Source organism: Pithys albifrons, chromosome 3 (assembly GCF_047495875.1).
Source record: "Pithys albifrons albifrons isolate INPA30051 chromosome 3, PitAlb_v1, whole genome shotgun sequence".
NCBI classification, from domain to species: domain Eukaryota; kingdom Metazoa; phylum Chordata; class Aves; order Passeriformes; family Thamnophilidae; genus Pithys; species Pithys albifrons.
Window position 1 is genome coordinate 321,099 of NC_092460.1, and position 23,856 is coordinate 344,954.

General features: G+C 45.5%; 2 protein-coding genes and 1 long non-coding RNA gene across 10 annotated transcripts in view; 2 read left to right on the forward strand and 1 right to left on the reverse strand.

Moving 5' to 3' along the window:
- FGD5 (FYVE, RhoGEF and PH domain containing 5) overlaps positions 1 to 7,195 on the forward strand; it is an 85,196-nt gene extending 78,001 nt beyond the window's left edge. For both annotated transcript variants that reach the window (XM_071550138.1, XM_071550139.1), the window contains exons 18-21: positions 1,321 to 1,451; positions 2,926 to 3,054; positions 4,793 to 4,941; positions 5,699 to 7,195. In XM_071550138.1, the coding sequence (XP_071406239.1) occupies positions 1,321 to 1,451; positions 2,926 to 3,054; positions 4,793 to 4,941; positions 5,699 to 5,735 (446 nt within the window). In that variant the 3' untranslated portion in view covers positions 5,736 to 7,195. The remainder of the gene's footprint in view (positions 1 to 1,320; positions 1,452 to 2,925; positions 3,055 to 4,792; positions 4,942 to 5,698) is intronic.
- LOC139669640 (uncharacterized) overlaps positions 1 to 9,778 on the reverse strand; it is a 122,042-nt gene extending 112,264 nt beyond the window's left edge. For all 3 annotated transcript variants that reach the window (XR_011697293.1, XR_011697295.1, XR_011697294.1), the window contains exon 1: positions 9,714 to 9,778. This is a non-coding gene — a long non-coding RNA (uncharacterized lncRNA). The remainder of the gene's footprint in view (positions 1 to 9,713) is intronic.
- A 3,557-nt stretch (positions 9,779 to 13,335) lies between these two features.
- The window catches only part of NR2C2 (nuclear receptor subfamily 2 group C member 2), a 33,763-nt gene continuing 23,242 nt past the window's right edge, over positions 13,336 to 23,856 (forward strand). For 3 of the 5 annotated variants that reach the window (XM_071550140.1, XM_071550142.1, XM_071550145.1), the window contains exons 1-2: positions 13,430 to 13,518; positions 17,625 to 17,708. In XM_071550140.1, the coding sequence (XP_071406241.1) occupies positions 17,649 to 17,708 (60 nt within the window). In that variant the 5' untranslated portion in view covers positions 13,430 to 13,518; positions 17,625 to 17,648. Of the gene's footprint in view, positions 13,519 to 17,624; positions 17,709 to 18,971; positions 19,059 to 23,856 lie in introns of those variants that run through there. The other 2 variants (XM_071550146.1, XM_071550141.1) reach the window with 2 other exon arrangements.

The following is a 23,856-nucleotide window of genomic DNA, read 5'->3' on the forward strand; positions in this document are numbered from 1 at the left end:
AGTTCAAAGCTTCAGCAGGGGATGTTCTGACTTGACATGAGGAAAGCTTTCTTTTCCCAGAGAGCGGCCAAACACTGGACCAGGCTTTCTAGAAAGGTGGTCAATGCCCCACGCTTCTCAGTGTTTAAGAGACATTTGGATAATGCTCTTAATAACATGTTTTGACTTTTGGGCAGCCCTGAATTGGTCAGGCAGTTGGTCTAGATGATTACTGTAGACTCCTTCGAACTGAACTATTTTATTCTGTGATGTAATTATAAGTGATAACTCTTCCCTGTAATTTCTAATTAATTATCCATTAAAGTAAAACAATGGCTTTGCAGTTCTTCACTGTCTTCATCCATGTTGTAGCTTTTACAAAAAGAAATCCTGAGGTAAAGTGCAGTGTCACTAAGAGCTTTTCTACATAAGAAGTTAATCTGGTTACAGATGAAAAGGAATTCAAAGCAGAAGAGCTACTGCCTATCTAGAACTCTATTATTATCCTATTATGTAAATCTCTTTTCTGATTTAAATACACATTCAAATCAAAGACAAAAGGAGAAGAGGGGTTACAAATATACAAATAGTGAACAGGAAATAATTTTCTTGTACAGATGTTCATGTAGATGGTCTCTAAAAGAAGGTGTATTATATTGCCAAGAATAAAAAGGTGTGGACAGATGATGTTTAGTTTTGCCATCTTGACTGAGGAAGTTCACACTAGCCAAGAAAACACATGAACAGATGCTATCACAACAGCCAAAAAAGCATCCCCAAGCCACTGTGTGTCCAAGAAGCAGTACTTCAGATTTGTGCTAAAACAACGCTGTGCTTTACTAAGAGCTTTCAAATAATGTGTGGCCAGAAGTGGAATCATGAAGATATGAACTCAGCCAGGTGGGGTTAATGGAGATTTTCAGAGCCAGAAGAACTGTCTCCCATACAGAATTCAAAGAGAATGGTCCATACAGAAACAATGTCTCATTAGTGAATCTATCCTGCAACCATGTTACAGAACACAGAGGTGAAAGATGTAAAGCTATTTGCTTAATGCTCATTTTAAATAAGAAGAAAACAAGCTGTGTTTTGTGCTTTGTCAGCTTTCTTGCAGGCTTCTTTCAAGCAACACTAGGGTATTAACCAAGGGTGCAATGGAATCCACCCATCAGACTTAAAGAGGTGATTTGAAAGAAAGGCTGAAATAAAAACTGGGTGTGGAGCAGGCATTGCATTTTCCTTAGTAATTTGCATTAGTATGTCATGTGTCTCTTACACAGCCTGATATGAATCAACTCATCCATTTCCGCCTTCACTTTCTGAATTTTCTTAATCTTGCAGAGCGGCCACTAAGTGTGAGCTTCCCTCCAACTTCATCCAGGTGTTCAAGCAGTGCCTTCTCCTCTGTTTTGCACAATATCCATTATTCATCTTTTAAGAAACACAAGAAGATCCCTTCAGCTCTCACGGAGGTAGGACTAAGCTGCCTGAGAAATGCAAGAAACTCCAGAAAACTGTGTGCTCATACCTCAGCAGCTATGTTTGTACTGTGTGCAGTGGGCTTAGCACATGCCTTGGTTTACTTTCATCATGCAATTATTTGTTTGTTTTTCACAATAGTGTTTAAAATACAAAAATACTATGAGCTCTGGAGATACTGCAGAAGTGTCTTGAGCCCACTGAGAAACCCAGTTAAGTGTATGCTACTTTAATTTGCTCACCAGCCTGTGAAGACTTGAAAAAACTAAAACACCTTCAAGGTACTAGATAGAAGAACAAAGCAGATCACAGACACTGACAATCTTCCCAACATAAAGAAAATTCTCACCTGTTTCAATAGGGCCATTATTTCTCCAGCTATATTAGTTTTCTTTCTAGAAAGAAGGTGCCAATCGTTTGGTGTTCCAGGTAGCTAAGCTGCCCATTGAACTTAAGCACAGCCAGGTACTCCCATTTCCTGCAGGTATTTATCATTGTGTTAAAGAGACAAGGGTGCAAACATCCTGCCGAACTTACTGTACAGTCCAAGACACTGGAATTTCTTGAGATTTGTATCTCTGTGCCAGAGATACAGCCATGTAATACATACACACAGATTTAATACTGAAAGAGCCAGCAGGCAGAATTTAAAACTCATCAGGGAAAAAACATCACTTTCCTATCCACAGGAAGGCAGCACATGTTTATTAACATGAACTACCTCACAACAGCATTATTCCAGGTCCTGGAATATTTCTGTTCTGCTGCAAAACACTGTGATATTAATGCTCAGTCTTCTCTTCTGTCAGTGCTACAAAAGCTGGTTTTGAATCTCTGCTGTTTTTTTCTAAATCCAATACTGTTTACTGCTGTAGTTAATGATGTACTCTGCATTCTTTGTGTGTGGGGGTGTGCGTGTGTATAGTTCCAGCTACTCAAAATCTGGATTTTTAAGAACAATAAGCACTTAGATCTCAAAATAATTCTGCGAGAAGGGCAACTTTTCTCAGAAATAGTATTTCACAAATGAAACTAAGTCATCATTAAGTGATTAATATAAATTAATATAAAACCATAGCAAACCCCTAAATATACCCACATCTTAAAGTGTTCATCCACAAGACTGTAATTCACTTTTGGAAGCATGTACTTTTAAAATACAAAAAAAACCACAAACCCAGACCTGGGAAAAGGGACCAGTTTGGCTTTCCAGAACACAACGGTAAGCTTACAGACTTCAGTAATAACTCAGCTGGATACTTTCCATCAGAGTTAGTGAGAACTAAGTTAACTATAAATATTGAAACAGTGATAAAGAACTATAATATCATGCTTATAATTTTTCTGTACCAATATTTTTAATCGTCTACTTGTGGTTTCACCTGGTTGCCTGGTGTGATGCAAGCACGCATAACCAGGAGGGGCAGAGCCTTTGCTGTTACAAATCCTGCTTTCTTCCTGCTCCAGGTGACAGCCTCAGGAGAGGGCGCTACCATCAGTGGTTACCTCAGCAGATGTAAGGGAGGCAAAAGACACTGGAAGAAACGCTGGTTTGTTATCAAAGGCAAAGTCCTCTACACCTACATAGCAAACGAGGTACTGTCCAATCTGACTTGAACTAGTTTCTTACCTGACATCCCTTCTTTATTGCCTACAGATAGGACCAGTAAATGGGAAATATATAAATATATACATATATAAATATATAAATCTATCTACCTTCTGAGGCCTGGTCCTAACAGACTCAGTCCCCAGGGAACTCAGCCACAGCCCTAGCTGGACCTTGGCAGCCGTCACACACTGACCTTCCCTATCTGGCTTCCTACTGTCCATGCTATTATAAACTGTCAACCACGATGATCCTTAGTGTACATATTTACACCCAGAGACTTCAGAATCCCTCAGCATTCTCTGGTGCACTTGGGAACTGCCAGCTGTTTTGAAGATAGATAGTGCTACGATCCATTTCTGGTGGGGAGGAGAATCTTACAGTTTTGCAAGTACAAGTAAGACATACTTGTCATACTTGTACAAACAGGGAAAGACAGGAGACAGTCTGCAGAGGTGAGAATAATGCCTGCTATTTTGACCTGTAAGCTCCTCCTTATAACCACAGGTTGAGTATCAACTAGAACATTTTTATGTATTTTGTCCTTTTCCAGCCCCTCTTCTTATTTTATAATAGCTGAAATACAAGTAAATTTGAAGTAAGTGTGATATAAATTTTGGTTATAATGGACAGATTTCATAAGTAAAAATATAAAAACTCATTTTGCTGAAAAAAAAGGACAGAATGCAAAAACTTGTAAAAGCAATACCTGGTACTTTAAGCCCTCAGAATACTTTGCAAAGATCAGTTATTAAAACCTGTATCACCACCGTGATGGTTGCATGAAGCCATGTTATCCCCTTCAAATAGATGAGGAGTTTGAGGCACAAAAGGGTTCATGATTTGGCCAGCAGTTCACACAATTATTATGAAATTCTGTATCCCACACATTTACCTTACTTACCTAACCTTAAAAGTGATCATTTCTTGTTCAACAATAGGGAAAAAGCAACAATGCTTAACTGAATTTTGTATTTCCACTCTCCAATTTACCTTCTAAAAGCAGAGGCAAAGGCAACACACACATACAGTCACTACCTAAATACAGTGACCAAAACTGCAGCTATCAGTAACAGCTAAACTGCAATTCAATTAAGGCTTATTGTTTTCTTTTACCTTCTACATAGCCATGTCTGGCAAGCAAAATTCATGAAAGTTTCTTAGGACTAAATTAACAATTAATTGCATTACCAGCTAGGAAATTTCAAAACAGCCTTTTGGATAGCAAGTCCGCTGTTTCAGAAAGAGCAGATTTTTTAAAAAGTCACTAGTGCTGTGAAAGGAAATGGCAAGGTACCAAAAACATTACTACTTGCACCCAGGAAGGAAAAAAAAACCTGAAAGGAAAATAATGGATTGAGCCTCAGACTTTCAGAACTGCTGCTGTACTGTCCCATCCTCTCAGTAACCTCTGTTTTGCCTCCTGGACCATTATGTCAAAGGCAACCATCAATGTAGTGGCTAATTTGGCCTTCAAGGCCATGTGGGTGACCACAAAGAACTGGATTTTCAGAGATGGTGTTCAAGTTCAGGACTCAAACTAGATAAAAATGTGCAGTACAGGCACTGCTCCTGTTTAGGTGGGAGCCACGAGTCCAGCAGAACATTCACACTACTGCTTTTGCATTCCTGTCACAGCAGAGTTGTATGATTTGGATTTCAGAAAGAGTCCTCAAACTGTTACGAGCCTTCTCTCTAAATTTTGGTTCACTTCTTTGCTTTCAGGACAAAGTTGCTACAGAAAGTTTGCCTTTGCTGGGTTTCACCATTGCCCCGGAGAAGGAGGAAGGAAGCACGGAGACAGTTTTTCATCTCTACCACAAGCAGACTCTCTTCTACAGCTTCCGAGCAGAGGACAGCAATTCCGCACAGAGGTATGGGGGCGAACCGCCACAGTAGCCAATGCACAGCTCCAAAAGCTTACGCAGGGCTTTGCCCCCTCCTTCAGTTCAGAATGCCTTCATGACAGAGGAAGCAGACAGCTTTCAGAGTGCTGACTAAGAGAAATTGCATGTGACTGGCCTGAGTGACATTAAAAGCTCCTTGTGCTTTTCATTTCCTTCAGGAAGAAGAATTTTCTTCCTCCTATAGGTAAAGAGGAGACTGAGTCTCAAGAATCATGTCTAGAAGTCTGTCACAGGTGGTTACTGTACAGAAACTTCTCTGATTTATATGCTCAATTTATCCATCTCCTAGTTTCCTCATCAACAAATACTTGCCCATTTCTTTCCATTCTAATGCTACTACTTCCCCATAATAAGATAGTCACAACATTTTTAATAAAAATGCCAGCACCTCAAGACACAGGAAAGGTAATTAGTGTTTATAGGAGGTTTTGTTGCATTTAAACATGCTTCAGTGGTTTCATCTTTCCTATTCTAAGATAGCACTTTTACTAGCTTTGAGATGTCACAAGAAATAACTGCTCAAGATTATACTAGAAAGCAAGAGTCCCATTACTCAGCTCCCTGTTTTAGTCACAAAACTATAGTTCCTCATCAGAGCTGGGATGGAAAATACAGTCTTCTTCAAGCTTTATGTTTGTAAAATATTTATTTTTCTTAAAATGCATATCTTCTTAAAATGCATATAGTTTTATATGTACCACTTTTTCTTTTCTGCCCTTTTTAGGTGGATTGAAGCCATGGAAGAAGCATCTGTATTATAGCAGCTATCACCCAATGAACTTGGAATAAATTCTCAGATTTCTATACATTTCCAGCAACCTTCTTCTGACTTACGAAACTGAACAGTGTATTTCAGGTCCACTGGCCACACACTCTGGATTTGAACTGTTTCCAGATTGCTCTTTTTGCTTCCTTCTTCTTACATCCATGTTGTTGCAAATGAAAACTTCAAAATAGAGAATATTTATGGTGATCTTTATATATGTGCAACTTCAGCCTGTACTATAGGCTTTTGCTCTGATCCCACAGTAAACTAAGTCTAACATCAAGACCAGAAAACACTTGGAAATACTGACTACAGTAAGTAACAGGCTCAGATTTACTTACTCTAAGCACTACTGTATTTCATTGGGTTGGTTTTGATGTCTACCACAACACGAGAAACAATGTAGTAAACAACAAATGATCATTTCAAGCACTTTATCATTTTTATTGAACTAGTTTCATTTTCTTCATGTTTCTAAGGAGTTCAGTGGCATGATTTATTACCCATCCATTAACAGGTGCCAGCATGAAATTATGCCCCACGTGTGCTAAATTGCTTCCACAGAAAATGAATAAACAATACATTCAATTTACCTGGTCTACCAACACTTCACTGGCTATGATCCAGCATAATTACTTACTATCAATTTATAGTTCTACACAGAGGACTGTGTAATTTATGTTAAAGGGTTTAGTTTCATATCACTGAAGTGCTTTGAAATGCACTCCAGAAGCTCTACAGATCCAGATGCTGATTTATATCACTTCTCTCTAAATACTGCATCAGACTCAAACCCAAAGGTTATTTTTAATTTATTATAAACCTACAGACAGTTTTTATTTAACACATCTGCCTAGTAGTGTTAAGATTTTTATCCTCTATTTAAATAGTCTATTTTCAAAATTCCTATTGTTTCTGCTGTTCTTGTTATGAAAAATGTCATCAGAAATGTGCTGCACATACCCAGCACAGCATTTGAAATATGCTGGGTGCAGTGCAATGCCCCTGCTCTGATGGAGTGCTCTGAACTCCTGTGGCTGTGGCTGTTCTACAGCAGAGCTGCTGCCGAGCCCCCCGGCTGTGTCTGTGGCACTCCAGAGAGGCTCTGCTGCCGAGCCCCTCCTCTCCGGGGCCGGTTCTCAGCCCCCGGCTGTGTCTGTGGCACTCCAGAGAGGCTCTGCTGCCGAGCCCCCCGGCTGTGTCTGTGGCACTCCAGAGAGGCTCTGCTGCCGAGCCCCCCGGCTGTGTCTGTGGCACTCCAGAGAGGCTCTGCTGCCGAGCCCCTCCTCTCCGGGGCCGGTTCTCAGCCCCCGGCTGTGTCTGTGGCACTCCAGAGAGGCTCTGCTGCCGAGCCCCTCCTCTCCGGGGCCGGTTCTCAGCCCCCGGCTGTGGCTGTGGCACTCCAGAGAGGCTCTGCTGCTTCATACCAGCTGAGGGTATGGACATCTGCAGTTTGGGGGCTGGGGGGGTTGGGGGGGTTAGTTTTTGTTGGGGTGGGTTTTTTATAAAGAAGGTTGACAAGTGGTGTTCTAATCATTGCAATACAATGGTTTTGTGTCCTGTACTTGTCATAATATTTGACTGAGGAATAGAACAGCATCTATGATTAAAATATATCTTTGTATCAAAATACCATGTTCAAGAATTCACTTACATTAAAATGTATTGGTGGGATTTTTATTACTTTCTTTGTTCTATTTCTCCAAGAAGCTTAATGGATATCTGAATTTTTTACCCTAAAAATTGTTTAGAATTGTCTGCATTTTTAAAGGTCTATAATATATACACAGATGATAAGGTAGTTCAGTTTATCACCTGGGAAAACAAGATTAAAGAAACAAATACACACCTAGCATTAAATAAATATGTTGTTGTTTTGGGGTTTTTTTGATACATCTGAGTCTGATTGTTTCATATAGCATATAGTATCATGTGCAAACAGAAACCAAGTATAAGAAAAGTAAAATTTTTGAGTTCTTTAGTTAATAAATGAACACTAATGTTAACTCTGTGTTAGAACCATGGCCTTGCTACCAATACACTGTAAATGTTTATCCCCCATTTAAAAACATTTTGCACTTACAAAAAGATAAGACAACATTAAATACAGACTAGGATCTCTAACTATGGTCTCAAACAAAACAAAACTGCACTACAGAAGGACAATATTATGAAGATTTAGGTGCTGACATTTAGTGACTGTTGTGTGAAGCTTTCAGCTAGAAGCAGAAAATACATGAAAATATTTTGTTATAAAAAATAAGATATAGTGCTATTAAACATTGTTTTAAGTAACGTAGAAAAATAAAAGAGCGAAACAGAATTGCAGTTCTACAGGCTTTTCCTTTACACTATTTTTACCTTCTTTAATCCCAGATTTGCAGTTACTCTTAGTAGACACTTGCCTATTAACCAGTTCTCTGACAAACTAGGGAAGAGCATCCAATCAGAAGATGGTAGTGGACCCCTTCTCAAAGAACAGGGTTTAGACCCAGTTGCAATGATGACGTGCTTCAGTCAACACTGCATCGATCTTCTGCGCACCTACTTTACTTCAGCTTAAGTTACAGATAGAAATGGTCTCAATACAGCACAAAGAGAAAAAAATTAAAGTCCTCACAATTTCAGTCCAACTGTTAACTGAATTTGAGCAAAGCTAAGTACCAGAGAAAGATATTATTGCTTCAGAGTTAATCCAGTAATCTCCTTTTAGAAAATGTTAACACCTTGAAATAGATATAGTCAATTTACTACCTGCCGTTTACTTACACAGCTCTTTCTTACAGATTTGTAGCTACAAAACAAAACCTTTGTTCTACACCTCCACAAATGTTAAAAAAAAAAAATCAGTACTAAGTCATGATGAACTACCTACTTGGCCAATGGCTGTGATGCAAGATGCCCCCATTTATTGCTTTAGAATTTTTCTGCTTATTTTTCTACTTATTAAAAAGCATTAAAGTTAGTAGCCATTAGGTGCAACTAATACTTGGATCTACTTTACAGCATATGCATAGTCAAAATCTGTTTTTTAAACAGTTAGGAAATTATTTTTCCAAAATACAAGTCATTCAGAGATAGAGCATAACAACATGACAAGATCCCATGCCACTTACACAAGCACTGCTGGTCAAGCCCTGGGACTGCTGCCCTTCCTGAGCTGACTCTCTGCTGCTTTTCCCTGTGATGCAAACCACACAGCTATGAATACCAAGCAGGCTGTTCCTGTTTGCTACTTCGATACAAAGCAATAACCACTACTTTGGCTGTGACCAGGTCAGTGAGTGGCACTGCTTGTGAAGGTAAAACAAAGTGCCAATACTCTGTGAGGGAAAAGGCAGGCCCTTAAATACTAAGGGAAAAACACTAGTTTAACTCCACTTGGGAACATAACATACAAACTTCTGTGTGTTAAAAGCAGTGCAATTCTTCAGCCTGGCTAACACTGTGATGCCACTTTTGGTCAAGTTTTGACAAGAAAATTTCTAGACTACAAGGCACAGTGTTATGAGGTCAAAAGTTAGACTTGATGATCTTGGAGGCCTTTTCCAACCTTAATATAGAGTCATATTTTTCTGAAGTCAAAAGCCTACAGCAGACAGCAAGCTCATTTTTGCTGAGATGAACTTGGAGAAATGAGGGCAAAGCCCCCACAAGAGGAAGGTCACCCGCTTCCCTCAGCACTGCCCAGCCACATACAAAGAAGCAAAGCATGAGGACTCATACTTCAAAAATCATCTATTAACACTTAAAAGTGAGATTGAAATTGAATATGGTATTAGCAAGACCAGTTTATAGTGTTAAACCCTTGTCAGTCACTTTTAACTGCTGAGTTCTTCCACGATAGGTATGAGCATTGCTCTTAAAATTTACCTTGAAAATTTCCAGAAAATGTTATGAAAACCTTGAGCACCTGAAATGAGAATTTAAGAAAAGCTCAAACAACAGAGCTCCACAGGCCTGCACATCTCACCTCTGCTCTGTGGCGGACTCGGGCTGTTCTCCTGCACAGGGTGCAACTTCCTCGGGGTCTCTCCCCTCCTCTTCCTGCACGACAGTTTCGCAGCACATTTTTATTTCTATGGCAACTGTCCCACGAAAGGGAGGAGCCAAAAGGTTCTGGTTATCAGCGGGTGCCTTTGAAAATGCCACCACAATCCTTTCTAAGTTATGGCTAAGAGCAGTTCAATTCTGCGCAGGACCTGGCGCCTGAAGGAGGAGCGGAGCCCCGGGGAGCGCAGCGTGAAGGACAGCCCCGGACAGCGGAGCCCGCGCTCCGTGAGGGACAGCCCCGGACAGAGGAGCCCGCGCTCCGTGAGGGACAGCCCCGGACAGCGGAGCCCGCGCTCCGTGAGGGACAGCCCCGGACAGCGGAGCCCGCGCTCCGTGAGGGACAGCCCCGGACAGAGGAGCCCGCGCTCCGTGAGGGACAGCCCCGGACAAAGGAGCCCGCGCTCCGTGAGGGACAGCCCCGCACGGCGGAGCCCGCGCTCCGTGAGGGACAGCCCGGAGAGCGGAGCCCGCGCTCCGTGAGGGACAGCCCGGGGAGCGGAGCGTGAGGGACAGCCCGGGGAGCGGAGCCCGCGCTCCGTGAGGGACAGCCCCGGACAGCGGAGCCCGCGCTCCGTGAGGGACAGCCCCGGACGGCGGAGCCCGCGCGCCGTGAGGGACAGCCCCGGACGGCGGAGCCCGCGCGCCGTGAGGGACAGCCCGGAGAGCGGAGCGTGAGGGTCAGCCCGGGGAGCGGAGCGTGAGGGACAGCTCGGGGAGCGGAGCGTGAGGGACAGCCCGGGGAGCGGAGCCCGCGCTCCGTGAGGGACAGCCCGGGGAGCGGAGCCCGCGCTCCGTGAGGGACAGCCCCGGACGGCGGAGCCCGCGCTCCGTGAGGGACAGCCCGGGCAGCGGAGCCCGCGCTCCGTGAGGGACAGCCCGGGGAGCGGAGCGTGAGGGACAGCTCGGGGAGCGGAGCCCGCGCTCCCTGAGGGACAGCCCGGGGAGCGGAGCGTGAGGGACAGCCCGGGGAGCGGAGCCCGCGCTCCCTGAGGGACAGCCCGGGCAGCGGAGCGTGAGGGACAGCCCGGGGAGCGGAGCCCTCGCTCCCTGAGGGACAGCCCGGGGAGCGGAGCGTGAGGGACAGCCCGGGCAGCGGAGCCCGCGCTCCGTGAGGGACAGCCCGGGGAGCGGAGCGTGAGGGACAGCCCGGGGAGCGGAGCCCGCGCTCCGTGAGGGACAGCCCCGGACGGCGGAGCCCGCGCTCCGTGAGGGACAGCCCGGGGAGCGGAGCGTGAGGGACAGCCCGGGGAGCGGAGCCCGCGCTCCGTGAGGGACAGCCCGGGGAGCGGAGCGTGAGGGACAGCCCGGGGAGCGGAGCCCGCGCTCCGTGAGGAACAGCCCGGGGAGCGGAGCGTGAGGAACAGCCCGGGGAGCGGAGCCCGCGCTCCGTGAGGGACAGCCCGGGGAGCGGAGCGTGAGGGACAGCCCGGGGAGCGGAGCCCGCGCTCCGTGAGGAACAGCCCGGGGAGCGGAGCGTGAGGAACAGCCCGGGGAGCGGAGCCCGCGCTCCCTGAGGGACAGCCCGGGGAGCGGAGCGTGAGGGACAGCCCGGGGAGCGGAGCCCGCGCTCCCTGAGGGACAGCCCGGGCAGCGGAGCCCTGCGCAGCGGAGCCCGCGGTGCCCCGAGGCAGCAGGAGCCCGTGTGCGCTGCCGGGGATCCCCAGCACCTGAGCGCCGCTCCGAGGGTTGCAGGGGAAGCAGTCCAGCAGAACGGGCTGGCGAGGGAAGGTGATGTTTTAGTGTTTGGCTTTCTCACCATCCGCATCTATTTCAACTGGCAGTTAAATTAGTTTTTTGCAAGTCAAACCTATTTTGCCCATGACAGTAATTGGTAAGTGACCTGACTTGACCTATGAGCTCTTCCGTGCTGTCTGGTTATGGAGGTGGTACCAAGAGGCTTGGTCAGGGTCTGGCTGCAGTCCATGGGCAGCTCACCACAGTATGGAAGACAGATACAATTATTTTTTCTGCTGCCAGTCTAGTTATTAACCTTTAACTGTAGACTATCTCAGTTCTCCTTGATCTTTCTCACCTTCAGCATCTTCTATTATTTCTCTTCAGTTATAGCTAAGACCAAAAATGGCCTATTACAAGCACTTTTTACTAATGCTCTTTTAGAAGTCAGTGTATATAAATTTAGGAAATTTCAGCATTATCTAATACAATCTTGCTTATTAAGTAAGTTCAGGGCATACAGTGTCATTCTGCGTATCACTGAAATGATTGCAAAAATTGCAGGCACAATTTGTCCCAATCTTGCTGCAGGTCTCACTGCACATAGTGCTGCCAACCTCAGTGACCACGGTGGAGCTGCACAGCAAGTGGGTCAGCACTCCACAGAGCTAAGGCCTTCTCTTGGGCGTGCAAACAACGAAAAATGAGACAAACTCCGGCCCTCTAAACTTTTCCTCAACTTGCCCATCAGAATGCACTGAGGGGAGAAAGCAGCAATTCATATCTGGCTTCAGCATTTTCCATTCTTTCATTCAGTCACACACTTTAATAGTATGTTTTATGAAGTTAAAAAAATCTGCTTATAAACGTATATACATATTTTGAGAATTTGAAAATTCTTCATGTATTTAATATTACAGCAGTGAAACACCCAAGACATTGAAACATTTTCCTTTATTTATGTATTGCAAACACATCTGTACATCATGTGCTTTACTAAGTCCCATTCTGTGACAGTAAGGCTGTAATTCATAGGTGTACTGCTTTATTTCTCATATCCTTGCCCGAAATAGCTAGTTCTAAGAAAAACAAACACCCCCCCAAAAAACCCAAACCAAACCAAAAAAATCAGGGTGCTGACTGTGCAATTATTGAGACACCACCAGCTCCTGTTTACGTGTTCTTGCATTCAGCTGCTATCTATTCCATACTTTTTCTTTCAGAAGTTACCATCACTTCACCTCTTCAGTTTTACTGTTCATCTAACCACTCCCTAAGTTAGCTCCTGTCAAAATCACTAGACACAAATGAAGCTTACTAAAGTACTAAGAACATGTTTATAGGGGTATCTCATGAAAGAGCTACACAGTTATGACAGGGGCTCAACCTCTGGTAGCCCAGATGACAGCCACTGAAAGGTGGTAACTCTTCAACCATCTCAGCACATCTTGTGCCTACCACCGCACATTCGGGGGCAGAACAAGCCTCCCTTACAGCCCAGCTTCACCCTGACAGCCCTAATCAATGGCACTGACTTCAGAACATTAAACAGGAACTCGGGACAGTCTGGCGGTGGCATCTGGGAGCGCCTGCCTTTGCCTGCGCCCTCGGCGCACCCAGGGTACCCCGGCACACCAGCCCCACCACCGCACCGTTACCTCAGGCCTTTCGGGCGCGGGCCGCCCCTTGCGCTCGCCGGCCCGGCCCGGCCCCGCCGGAGCAGAGCCGCCCGGCAGGCCCAGGTAGGCCGGTAGCCCCTCCCCGCCGCCGGCCCCGCCCCGCGGGGGATGGAGGGGCCGCGGCCGGGCGGGCGCTGAGGAGGAAGCGGGGCCGCTCCCGGGCGGCGGCGGCGGGGTCACGAACTCTGACCTGTCACCGGGCACGGCGCACGCAGCGGAGCGGGCCCGGCCCCGGTGCAGCCCCCGCCCCTCTCGCCGCGGGCCCCACAGCCCCTCGCCGCCCCCGCGGGGGAGCGAGGGCCGCTGCTGGGCACCGCCACAGCCCCGGCCCGCCGGGTCACCGCCGCCGCACCTTTGGCGCCCGCTCCTGAGGTAAAAAACAGCTTTTAAAATTTGAGGCGGCCCGGGTGGGTTCGTTTCGCGGGGGCCAGGCCGAGAGATGGGGCGCGGCGAGGCGGCGGCGGGCCCTGCTCGGGACCCCCGGCGAAGGGAGGGGGACTGCAGGGCTCCGGTCAGCGAGCACCCGCCGTGCTCGGGGCTGGCCTACAGCTCCCGGAGGGGCAGCGAGGAGAGGGCAGGAGCGAGCGGAAGGACCATTGCGGCGCCGGGTCGATCGGCGGGGCAGTCCCGCGGCGCTGCAGCGTGTGCCGCCTGATGTCGGAGCGGGTCCGGGGGCGCGGTGAGCGCGGTCTGCTGTCCGCGGGGTGCCGGTGACGGTCCCGGCGATGAGCGCGGGACACCAACTCAGGGAGAGAGAAGATGGAGTCTGAGCGGGCGGAGGCGGCGGCGTGAACCCGACCCTTTTACCTTTGCCACCGGGAGGGCGGAGGGGAGGGGGCGGTGGGTACTTTGCATACGGGGCTGAGACCGCCGCCATCTTACCGGCTGCTTCCGCAGCGCCATGGCCGGGCCCTCCGCGGCCTGGCACAAGGCTGTACCGGCGGGGAGGGGAAGGGGCCTAATGGCGGCGGCAGCAGCAGCCCTGCCTGGGCTCTGGCGGGTGGCCAGCGCCGCCATCTTGTGCTCACTGCGTCCCCGAGGGGCTCTGCCTGCGCTCGGGGGCGGTGCCGCCGCCATTACAGGCGGCTGGTTCGGCCAATGGGCGCCGTGCGGGCGGTGCCGCGCGCGCCATGAGGTCACCGGCGGGGCCGGGGCGGGGGGGGGCGGGACGCCGTGCAGCCATTGGCGGGGCCGGGGCGGGGGGGCGGGACGCCGTGCAGCCATTGGCGGGGCCGGGGCGGGGGGGGCGGGACGCCGTGCAGCCATTGGCGGGGCCGGGGCGGGGGGGGCGGGACGCCGTGCAGCCATTGGCGGGGCCGGGGCGGAGGGGCGGGACGCCGTGCAGCCATTGGCGGGGCCGGGGCGGGGGGGGCGGGACGCCGTGCAGCCATTGGCGGGCGCTGGGCTGGCAGCGTTCCCGCCCCGGAGCTGCGGCCCGCGGTGCCCGTTGTGGCCGGGCCGGGCCGGGCCGGGCCGGTGTGTTCTGGCCGCCGGAATGACGGGCCAGAGACTGCCGGCGGAGCCGGACCCGCGCCCTGCCTGTTCCGCCCGTGTAGCCGAGTTGCGCTCGCAGTGCGAAGAACTTCGTTTCCTTAAGACAAAGGAGTAAATTTCAGTTATCTTGAATTCGGCCTTTTGCCGTGTCTTCTTGGTTGGGCCATACCCGTGCAATGTCACAAATGGAGTTTATGGCTTGCTTCCGAGGTTTCGCTGCAGCCTGGGGAGAGATTAACGGGTTTCCGCCGTGTTCTGACGGCGGTGCAGCAGCACATCCTGAGCTGCCTGCCACGCTGTCACATTGACAGCAGTTCCCTGGTGCTCCATGCGTCTCCTTGCAGTTTTTAAATTCCACCTCTTATTATTTTGATTGGGTTTGTTCGCTGTTGCCTTACAAACTGCTACTCAGGGCTTTTGCTGAGAAGCCGGTTTTGCCTTTTGGGAGTCGACACCATTAAGAATCTTGGTATGGCTGTGTATGGTCTCTGGGCTTCAATTGAATCAGCTTAATAGTCGCAGTTGAAGGTTGTTTTGGGAGGGTCGAAAGTACAAAAAGCCTTCGTGGATAACACCACCAACAGCAAATCTTCCAGAGCCATACCACAGCAAAGACCTTTGTGTCACAGAGACTTTTATGAAAAAAAAATCTCATCTTCAGGGCTTCTTTCATCTTAAAGCATTGAGAAAACAGTATGTTATGACCATCTGGTTATCGTTCTTGCTGAATACAAAAAAATAATTTGAGGTAAGAGAAAACACTGAAAATAAGTTACTGAACAACTGAGACACCATCTACAAGCTGGTTTGGTGGAAATGGTTCATAATCTTTATGTTAAGTTGAACACTTGAATAAAAAATGACAATCTGTAGGAGAAACTAGCAAAATAGTTTCAATGGGGAATGTCTCAACTTTGAGTTTGCATTGTTACAAGTAGTCTTTAATTGACATATACAAAATTATTTTCACATTTGTGACAACATGGTTTAATCTTTTTAACTTTCTGAATTTTGACATTTTCAACTTGCAGAAGTTGTGTTTGCACAGGCTGGTGCCAGAGACACATACGCGTTTTTCTGTTATGTGGTTTGCTATTTTTGCAGTGCTTTTACATTTGATATTAAGTGATTGCTTTGCAGATACAAACAAGGTTTTCAATAAAGCATCAAATGGGCCAGCATTCAGGAATGCCTTTTTGTTCTGGGTCAGAATCTGATGTCTGGCCCTGTCATGAGCAAGTCACAATTGAAAACTGAATGAATTAAGTGAAAATCTTAATTAAGTTTACTGTGGGAGGAACACAGCCCTAATAATGACAGTTAAAATATATTGAAAGTGATTTTTTCTTTATTTTTGATTGCTTTGTCTTTTTTTTTTTAACCCTGAAGGGTTAAATTCAGCGTGTAGTCACTCAAAATAGGATGAAATGATTCTGCAGTATTTTCTTCTCAAAGTGATAATACCATCACATTATAATAAAAAAATAGTTGAGATACTGGAAAATGCATTTTAGATGTGACAGTATCTTTCCCTTATTGTGCACGATTACTCAAAGAATATGGATGAGCGTGTTGGGGTGATGGAATGAGTTCCTTGAGATTCTGTGCAAAACAGCATTGTTGGGGTGTAGAAGCCGTTTAAGGGTTCTCCTCCTTGAGCTGAGGAAAGTGCTGAAGAGATCTATGAATTCCACAGACTGCTTCCCCAGCTGACACTCAAATTGGTCCTTCCTCATTTGTGAAATTAACATCTCTCCTTTCCAGCCTACATACCAGCATGGCAGTGGTGTATTGGAGGCCCTGCACACCGAGAGAACAGCTCCATGCCTGGGGTGGCTGAGTGGCGAGGCTGTAGTGAGTGTGCCGTGTGTGTGTGAGTGTGCCGTGTGTGTGTGTGCATGTGCCGTGTGTGTGCCGTGTGTGCGCGCGTGTGCCGTGTGTGTGCGCGTGTGCCGTGTGTGTGCGCGTGTGTGCCGTGTGTGTGCGCGTGTGTGCCGTGTGTGTGCGCGTGTGCCGTGTGTGTGTGCGTGTGCCGTGTGTGTGTGCGTGTGCCGTGTGTGTGCGCGTGTGCCGTGTGTGTGTGCGTGTGCCGTGTGTGTGTGCGTGTGCCGTGTGTGTGTGAGTGTGCCGTGTGTGTGCCGTGTGTGTGCGCGTGTGCTGTGTGTGTGTGCCGTGTGTGTGCGTGTGCCGTGTGTGCGCGTGTGTGTGCGCGTGTGCCGTGTGTGTGTGCCGTGTGTGTGTCCCGTGTGTGTGTGCGCGCGTGCCGTGTGTGTACACGCGTGTCCCGTGTGTGCCGTGTGTGTACGCGCGTGTCCCATATGTGCCGTGTGTGTGCGCGTGTGCCGTGTGTGTGTGAGTGTGCCATGTGTGTGTGTGCCGTGTGTGCCGTGTGTGCCGTGTGTGTGCCGTGTGTGTGCGTGTGCCGTGTGTGTGTGTGTGTGCCGTGTGTGTGTGCGTGTGCCGTGTGTGTGCGTGTGCCGTGTGCGGGCGTGTCCCGTGTGTGTGTACGCCATGTCCCGTGTGCGCGCGTGTGTGCCGTGTGTGTACATGCGTGTCCCATGTGTGCCGTGTGTGTACACGCGTGTCCCGTGTGTGCCGTGTGTGTACACACGTGTCCCGTGTGTGCCGTGTGTGTACACGCGTGTCCCGTGTGTGCCGTGTGTGTACGCGCGTGTCCCATATGTGCCGTGTGTGTACACGCGTGTCCCATGTGTGTACGCGCGTGTCCGTACACGCGTGTCCCATGTGTGCCGTGTGTGTACACGCGTGTCCCATGTGTGCCGTGTGTGTACGCGCGTGTCCGTACACGCGTGTCCCATGTGTGCCGTGTGTGTGGAGATGCGCATCTGGAGCACCTTGGCTTACTTGCTACATCCCTGAAGCAGAACTGTAAATTAGCAAAAAGGTATCTCCGAACTTCTTTAATAATGAGAGAAATCCCTGACTCTGTGCCTGATGGGAGTTGCTGGCATCTTTCCAAACAGGTTCTCTAATGATCTTGTTTCGCCATGGCAACCGACATGGAGGTGCTGGCTCAGCAGGTAGTGGAGACTCAGCAGGTGGCTGAGGTGAGTGACAGATGAGATCACAGCAGTTGGTATATGAGATATTGAAATTAAAAACGTACGAGGGAGTCCATGCTGTTCACAATTAAGCATAAATGGAACACAAAACCTTTATAGAGACCAATATTTTTTCACTCTTGGGAGCAAACATGAAACCCAGTGCCACCAATACGTGTTTTGTTCACGTGACTTCATTCTGGTGACCCCCATATTAGGAATGCAAGTAGGAAATTCAATAGGAACTATAGAGAAAATTTGCTGTATTGTGAATGGTTTAAAAAAATTAATACAATGAAATGATCTCATCATTTGATCATTAGATTGACCGTCTTGGACATGGAAGGTTTCTGCTTCTCATTTGAGTTGTAATCTGAATCCACCACAGTGTTTGAAGTTGACTGTTGAATTTACAGTAGGGTGATTAATGTAAATCAGGTTTTATATTTTCTGCCTACACTTGTAAGAAAAAGAGCACAAAATCCACTTAAAGTGATACTGAGTGATGTCTGGATGTATATTCACTAGAGCTTGGATGCTCAACAGCTAAAATGTTTATATCAACTAGTAAACACAAACTGTAAATGTTCAGAGACATAGAAAATAACCTATTTATCTCCTTCACCATGCAAACTTGAGTCAAAAAATAAACTGGCTAATTTGATTAAAATTATTTTGTTTAATGTGCTTCAAATACTGTGATTTTTCATACAATTATGTAATTAAGGGATTTAGTAAATAACTAAGTGCAAATGGACTGAGAGATCTCTCTAGATAAGGCCACCTTTGAGACATCAGTTCAGAGTTTCTTTCATTGGTTGTACTAAGATTACACCTGGATATTAAAAAATACTTTTAGTTCCAGAAGAAGCCTTGTATTAAGAAATACAAGCTTAATTTTGTTTGCAGAAATGGATTTGAGATTCCTGACCTAGCAGTGGGTTTTTTGGTTAAAATTTAGTTCTTTTTAGTGTGGAAAATGGTCTACTGAGTGTCCTGGAAGTAACATCTGAGGAATAGTTTCAAAAGGCTCCCTAAGTTTCACGTTCAAAACCAACAAGAGATTGTTCACTCTAGTTTTCTGTACCAGCTATCAATTTGCCAAGCTGCATTTTTTAAAAACACTTTTAAACATACTTGGAAATAGAAACCTGTAATGGAAATAGTTCAAACCTTATCCTATTTTGGTAGAGCTTGGGTGCTATAATAACATCTACAGCACATAAAATGTGTGACGTTTGTAATTCCTCGTGCAGGAAATGCACCGTGGTAACATAGTGTGATGGTTGTATCTGGCCCCTGGAGAGGTCGCTCCATCTCGAGAGTGTATGAAGCTCTGTGATTTCTTCCTGGCCGGTGGGTAAATGGAGGGCTTCATCTCTTTACAGTATTCAGCTACTCCTTAAATTATATGCCTGTCCACTGCATAACACATGGAAACTTTGTTTGTGGAAAGAGTTGTAAGCAGCATTATCTCATTAAGAATTCATTAATACTATGACTGTGTTAAATGTTGAATCATTTCTTTATGAATGGCTGGCTGGCTGCTATTTGTGTCTTCCGTCAGGTACAGTTTCTAATACAGGTAACTACATCACTAGTTTTTGTGAAATATGCTAAAATTCTATATTGTACTCACTTAGGGAAAGTGTAGAATCAAACTTGGCACTGGCCTTTAAAAATGAGAGGTTTTCAGAATACCATGTTTTTCATTGATGAAAATTAAATGAAAGAAGAACATCATTGATCATGCACTGGATTTCAAGTTATGAACTGAGATGCAAGTGGCAAGCAGGATAACCTAATGCCAATATTGACACCTTTAGCTGTATCTGCATAAGTTTTTCCACAGAATTGCCACAAACGTAGTGCATGGGTTTATTGAGAACTGTGGTGCCAAGCACCAAATCAGACTGTCGTGAAGTAGGCTCTATGTTGTTTCTCTTTCTTGAGCAATAGTTCATCAGATTTGTTTTCAATGAAACTGAATATATCACAGAAGTTGCTGAGTGTGCTCCAGTAGTGCATGTATTTTTGTAGTTATTCTATTTTTAGGACTTTTTCAAATTGTCCTTGTTATGGCTTCAAATGGTTTCACTGCTGTTGCTTGCTGATGTATTGTTCCTTGTTGATGTTTTTCCAACAGTGTATTTCTGTGGGCATCAGGAAGAATTTCTTCACTAAATGGGTTGCCAAAATACACAGAAATACAGAACTCTCTATTTCTGAACAGATTGGGGATGAGAGTTCCATTTTTAGTGTCTGCAGTTGCCTTTATTACATTTCATGAGACTGAAGAATAGAGAGCAGCTAGGGGATTCAGAAAGCATTTCAGCAATTTCTCCTCATCCTGAACAGCCTTTGAAAAGCAGTAAAAATACTTTAGCCTTAAAGCAAAAATAAGTAATGCTGCGTTTCTCAGGTATTTATTTAGCACTGTCACTGTGCAACTTGTCAGTAGCCCAGGTTCAGTCCCACCACCAACTTTAGTTTTGACTTGAATATTGTTTAAGAAAAATATGTTGGGTTTTGAAGTGGACATACATTCCCTTTGTAGTGCCTTAGATTTTAATGCAAATTTTTCAAACAGAGCTGTCACTGTGGGGAGGAATAAGGGCCATTTCCTCTTTCCAGCAGCAGCTCTGATGTGAGCAGGAAGAATTTCTAGTAGTTGCTAGAACTGTCCATGCTGGCTCCATGACAGCTACAGACTGTTCCCAGTGCACCCTTTTTGCCTGTCAGAGGCTACAGAGCCACAGGAGGTGACTAGTGAGCCCTGTACTTCCTGGATCTTGTTCATGACAGCTGCGTTTTGGAGAATTTTCAGTTGGTTTCAGTTCCCTCAGTGTCCTGATAAGAACTTAGCAAAATATTGAAATAATGTTTTGCCATGGAACTCAAAAAATACTGGATATCTTGATCACATAAATTATTTTCCTGACCCTCTTCCAGATACCTCGGACGTATTACATCATAGGTAGTTCAGCAATTCAGATTTAGGTCAAGATGAAGCATAGTGTCCTGGAAGAGGAGAACAAAAACATTGCTGTTCTGATGGAATAAGTTTTTGCTTTAAGAATTAGTGAAGTGTAAAATAAGGCAAGTTTTGTTAAATATTCTGTTACTATTGGCCACTTCCTCATTTCTGAATGAAGTTTCAAGGTGGAGTTTTGATGCAAAATCTTCTCAAACAATTTTTAGTTCCAGTACTGCTTTTCTCAAGGTACCATTGATTGTAAAAGACCTGGACATACCATCAGGCTGAGGCATCACCCAGAAAGTGCATGAGAATGAATTGCTCCTCCTTGGCTTGGGCAGTTTGGCAGCCTGGGAATCCAAGGCTGGCACTGGGAGCAGCAGAGCTGCGGCTGTAGCGACGGTGCTGGGCTGGTTCTGTAAGGCACAGTCTGAGATTTTCCCACAATGTGGGTGTGCCAGCTGCATTTTCTCCCAAGACTGTTGCCCTTGTGTGTCTTACACAAGATCTTGCACTGCCATCCTGGTAGTTCTTCTGTGGGGAATTTGAATTTTATCTGCCATTCTACAAAAGACACAAGTGGTCATAAGATTCTCTTCTCCAAAGAGAATCACTGAAACATTTTTTAGATGTAGTTTGCATCTGTGAAAGAAACATATTTGGATATACATTTTTTGTAAAAGACTGCTAATAATTTAACAGCTAAAGAAGTTAATTGGGAAAGTTATCTGTAGAAAAATAAGTCTTTCTGATTCGATTTGAGATGCAGTTTAAAACCCGATACCATATTTTTCATTGAAATTCTTTAGCTGGTTTATGGGTGCAGTTAAAAATAGCTGGTCTGTGTTTGCTTAACTATGCCTTTGTTAATATTATAGAAAAGAGAATAGAAATTAGTATCTCTGAAATTGCTTTGCACTTAGTAAGAACAAAGCAGTGTATCAAAGCAATACAACGACTTTGGCTTCTACTGGTGTGAATACAGGAAATGTTTCTCTATTTAAATTAGACAAGATTTAGAGACTTCAAAAAGTCAACCCCCCTGTGGCCAGCTGATTATTTTTTCAGTTTATTGCTCAAATGCTCCTTTCATAATCAGTGTAGTGATGGGGAAATAAGCTCCAGAAAGTATTGAAAATTTGGTTAGTAAGTACAGAGACCTGTTACACATATACACAGGGTTATAGGAACACACACAGGGACGTGTGTGTACGTGCTGGGAAATCAGTAAATTAGTATGCACACAGCTGTATGGCTGTGAAGAAACTGTACTTATTCAAATGACATAAAAATAATGAAATGTGTAGAGAAGCTTTGCTTGAAACTACTGATTTTATATATATATATTTATATATACTTACCTATTGGAAATTTAATATGATTTCAACTAAAATGTAGAAACTGCAAAAAAATAGGAAAAATAAGGTAACCATGAAATTTTTATATATAGGTAGAAAATGTTAAAATTATTAATAAATGAAACAGAAGCAGGCAAATTTAGTTTTGCTAGTCTTCAAAATGCACCTAATTGTGAAGTACTTGGGTTTAGGTTAATGATGAAGAAAGTAGATACGTATGTTTTTAGGTGTATTTTTATATTTATTAAGCTTTGTTCTGATCCTTGGTGTCATTTAAGGCAAATCACTATTAATTTATGTGGACTTCAGCCTATGAAATTATTGCTACTGATCCTTGTCTACAATTGAAGGTGAAGAACTGTAAAACAGTTCTAAAAGATCTTGCTCTAATTTAGACCTTTTAAAGGGCATGTAGCTTAGTTAATAATTTGGCATGGAAGAGAAGATCACTGATTAAATGTGTGCTCTAAGAGTTGTGATTTTGAAAGTTTTGGGTTTTTTCTTGCTGAGGTAACCTGTTTTCTGCAGCTAAGTGCTTTGAATCATCCAATAATTAGAACATTCTGCCATTTCTACTTCTCTCCTGTGTATTTTCTTCATTTAATATGCAATTTTGTGACCTGTGTATTACAGATAATTAGAGATGGTATGTCCAAGTTAGGTTGTACTTTGATACTGTATCAGACTGCCTATGGTACAGGCAGTAGGGGAGTAGAAGAGTATGTCTTATATTAAGTGCTGTGTATTTTAACACCTCTGCTTTCCCAAAGAGACTGCAGTACAAGTTCCTTGCTGTCTAAACTATTTTTCTTTTTTTATGTCATAAATGAACTTTCTGCATATTAAACGAAGAAATTTTTATTTTTTTTTTAAGCAAGCTTAAGTTGACACTCTGTTTTCCAGCTGTATAGGTTTTGATAAGCACAGGGTTTTAGTAGAGAATTTAATTAAAAACAACTTTTGAGCTTCCTGGTTTTGAACACATGACTGCAGATCACAGAATCATAGAAAGATTTGGATTGGAAGGGACCATAAAGCCCACCCCATCCCACCCCTGCCATGGGCAGGGACACCTCCCACCAGCCCAGGGTGCTCAAGGGAATCCAGTCTGACCTTGGACACTCCCAGGGATGGGGCAGCTACACCTTCTCTGGGCACCTGTGCCAGGACCTGCCCACCCTCACAGGGAAGGAGTTCTTTCACATATCCAATCTAAACCTACCCTCTTTCAGCTTAAAACCATTCCCCCTTGTCCTTTGACTCCAGGCCCTTGTCCCAAGTCCTTCTCCAGCACTCTTGGAGCCCCTCTAGGCACCAGAAGGGCTCTAAGGTCTTCTGGAATCTTCTCTTCTCCAGGCTGAACAACCTTAAGTCTCTCAGCCTCGTAGCAGAGGTGCTCCAGCTCTCTGAGCATCTCCATGGCCTTCTCTGGACTGACTGCAGTAATCTGTGTCTTCCTTATCCTGGGGGCCCAGAGCTGGGTGCAACACTCCAGCTGTGAGCTCACAGGAGTGGAGTGGAGGGATGGTGTCACCTCCCTCCTTCTATTCCTTCATTAAGGAATAGAAACAGTGGTGTTAGGTAGTAATGCCAAATTTAATTTCTGTCATACTAAAATATGTTAAAATTATTAAGAGGGGAAATACTTAACATTTTACATTATTTATATCTGATGTATTTTATTTTTACAGAAGCAAAAGATGAGACATGTGTAACTGAAAGTTGAATAAAGTATTGCTGCATTTCAATAAGCTAAAGGAAAACACAGTATTTACCCAGTGATTTATTTGAGGGAGGGGGTGGCGGCAGTCGTGGTTTG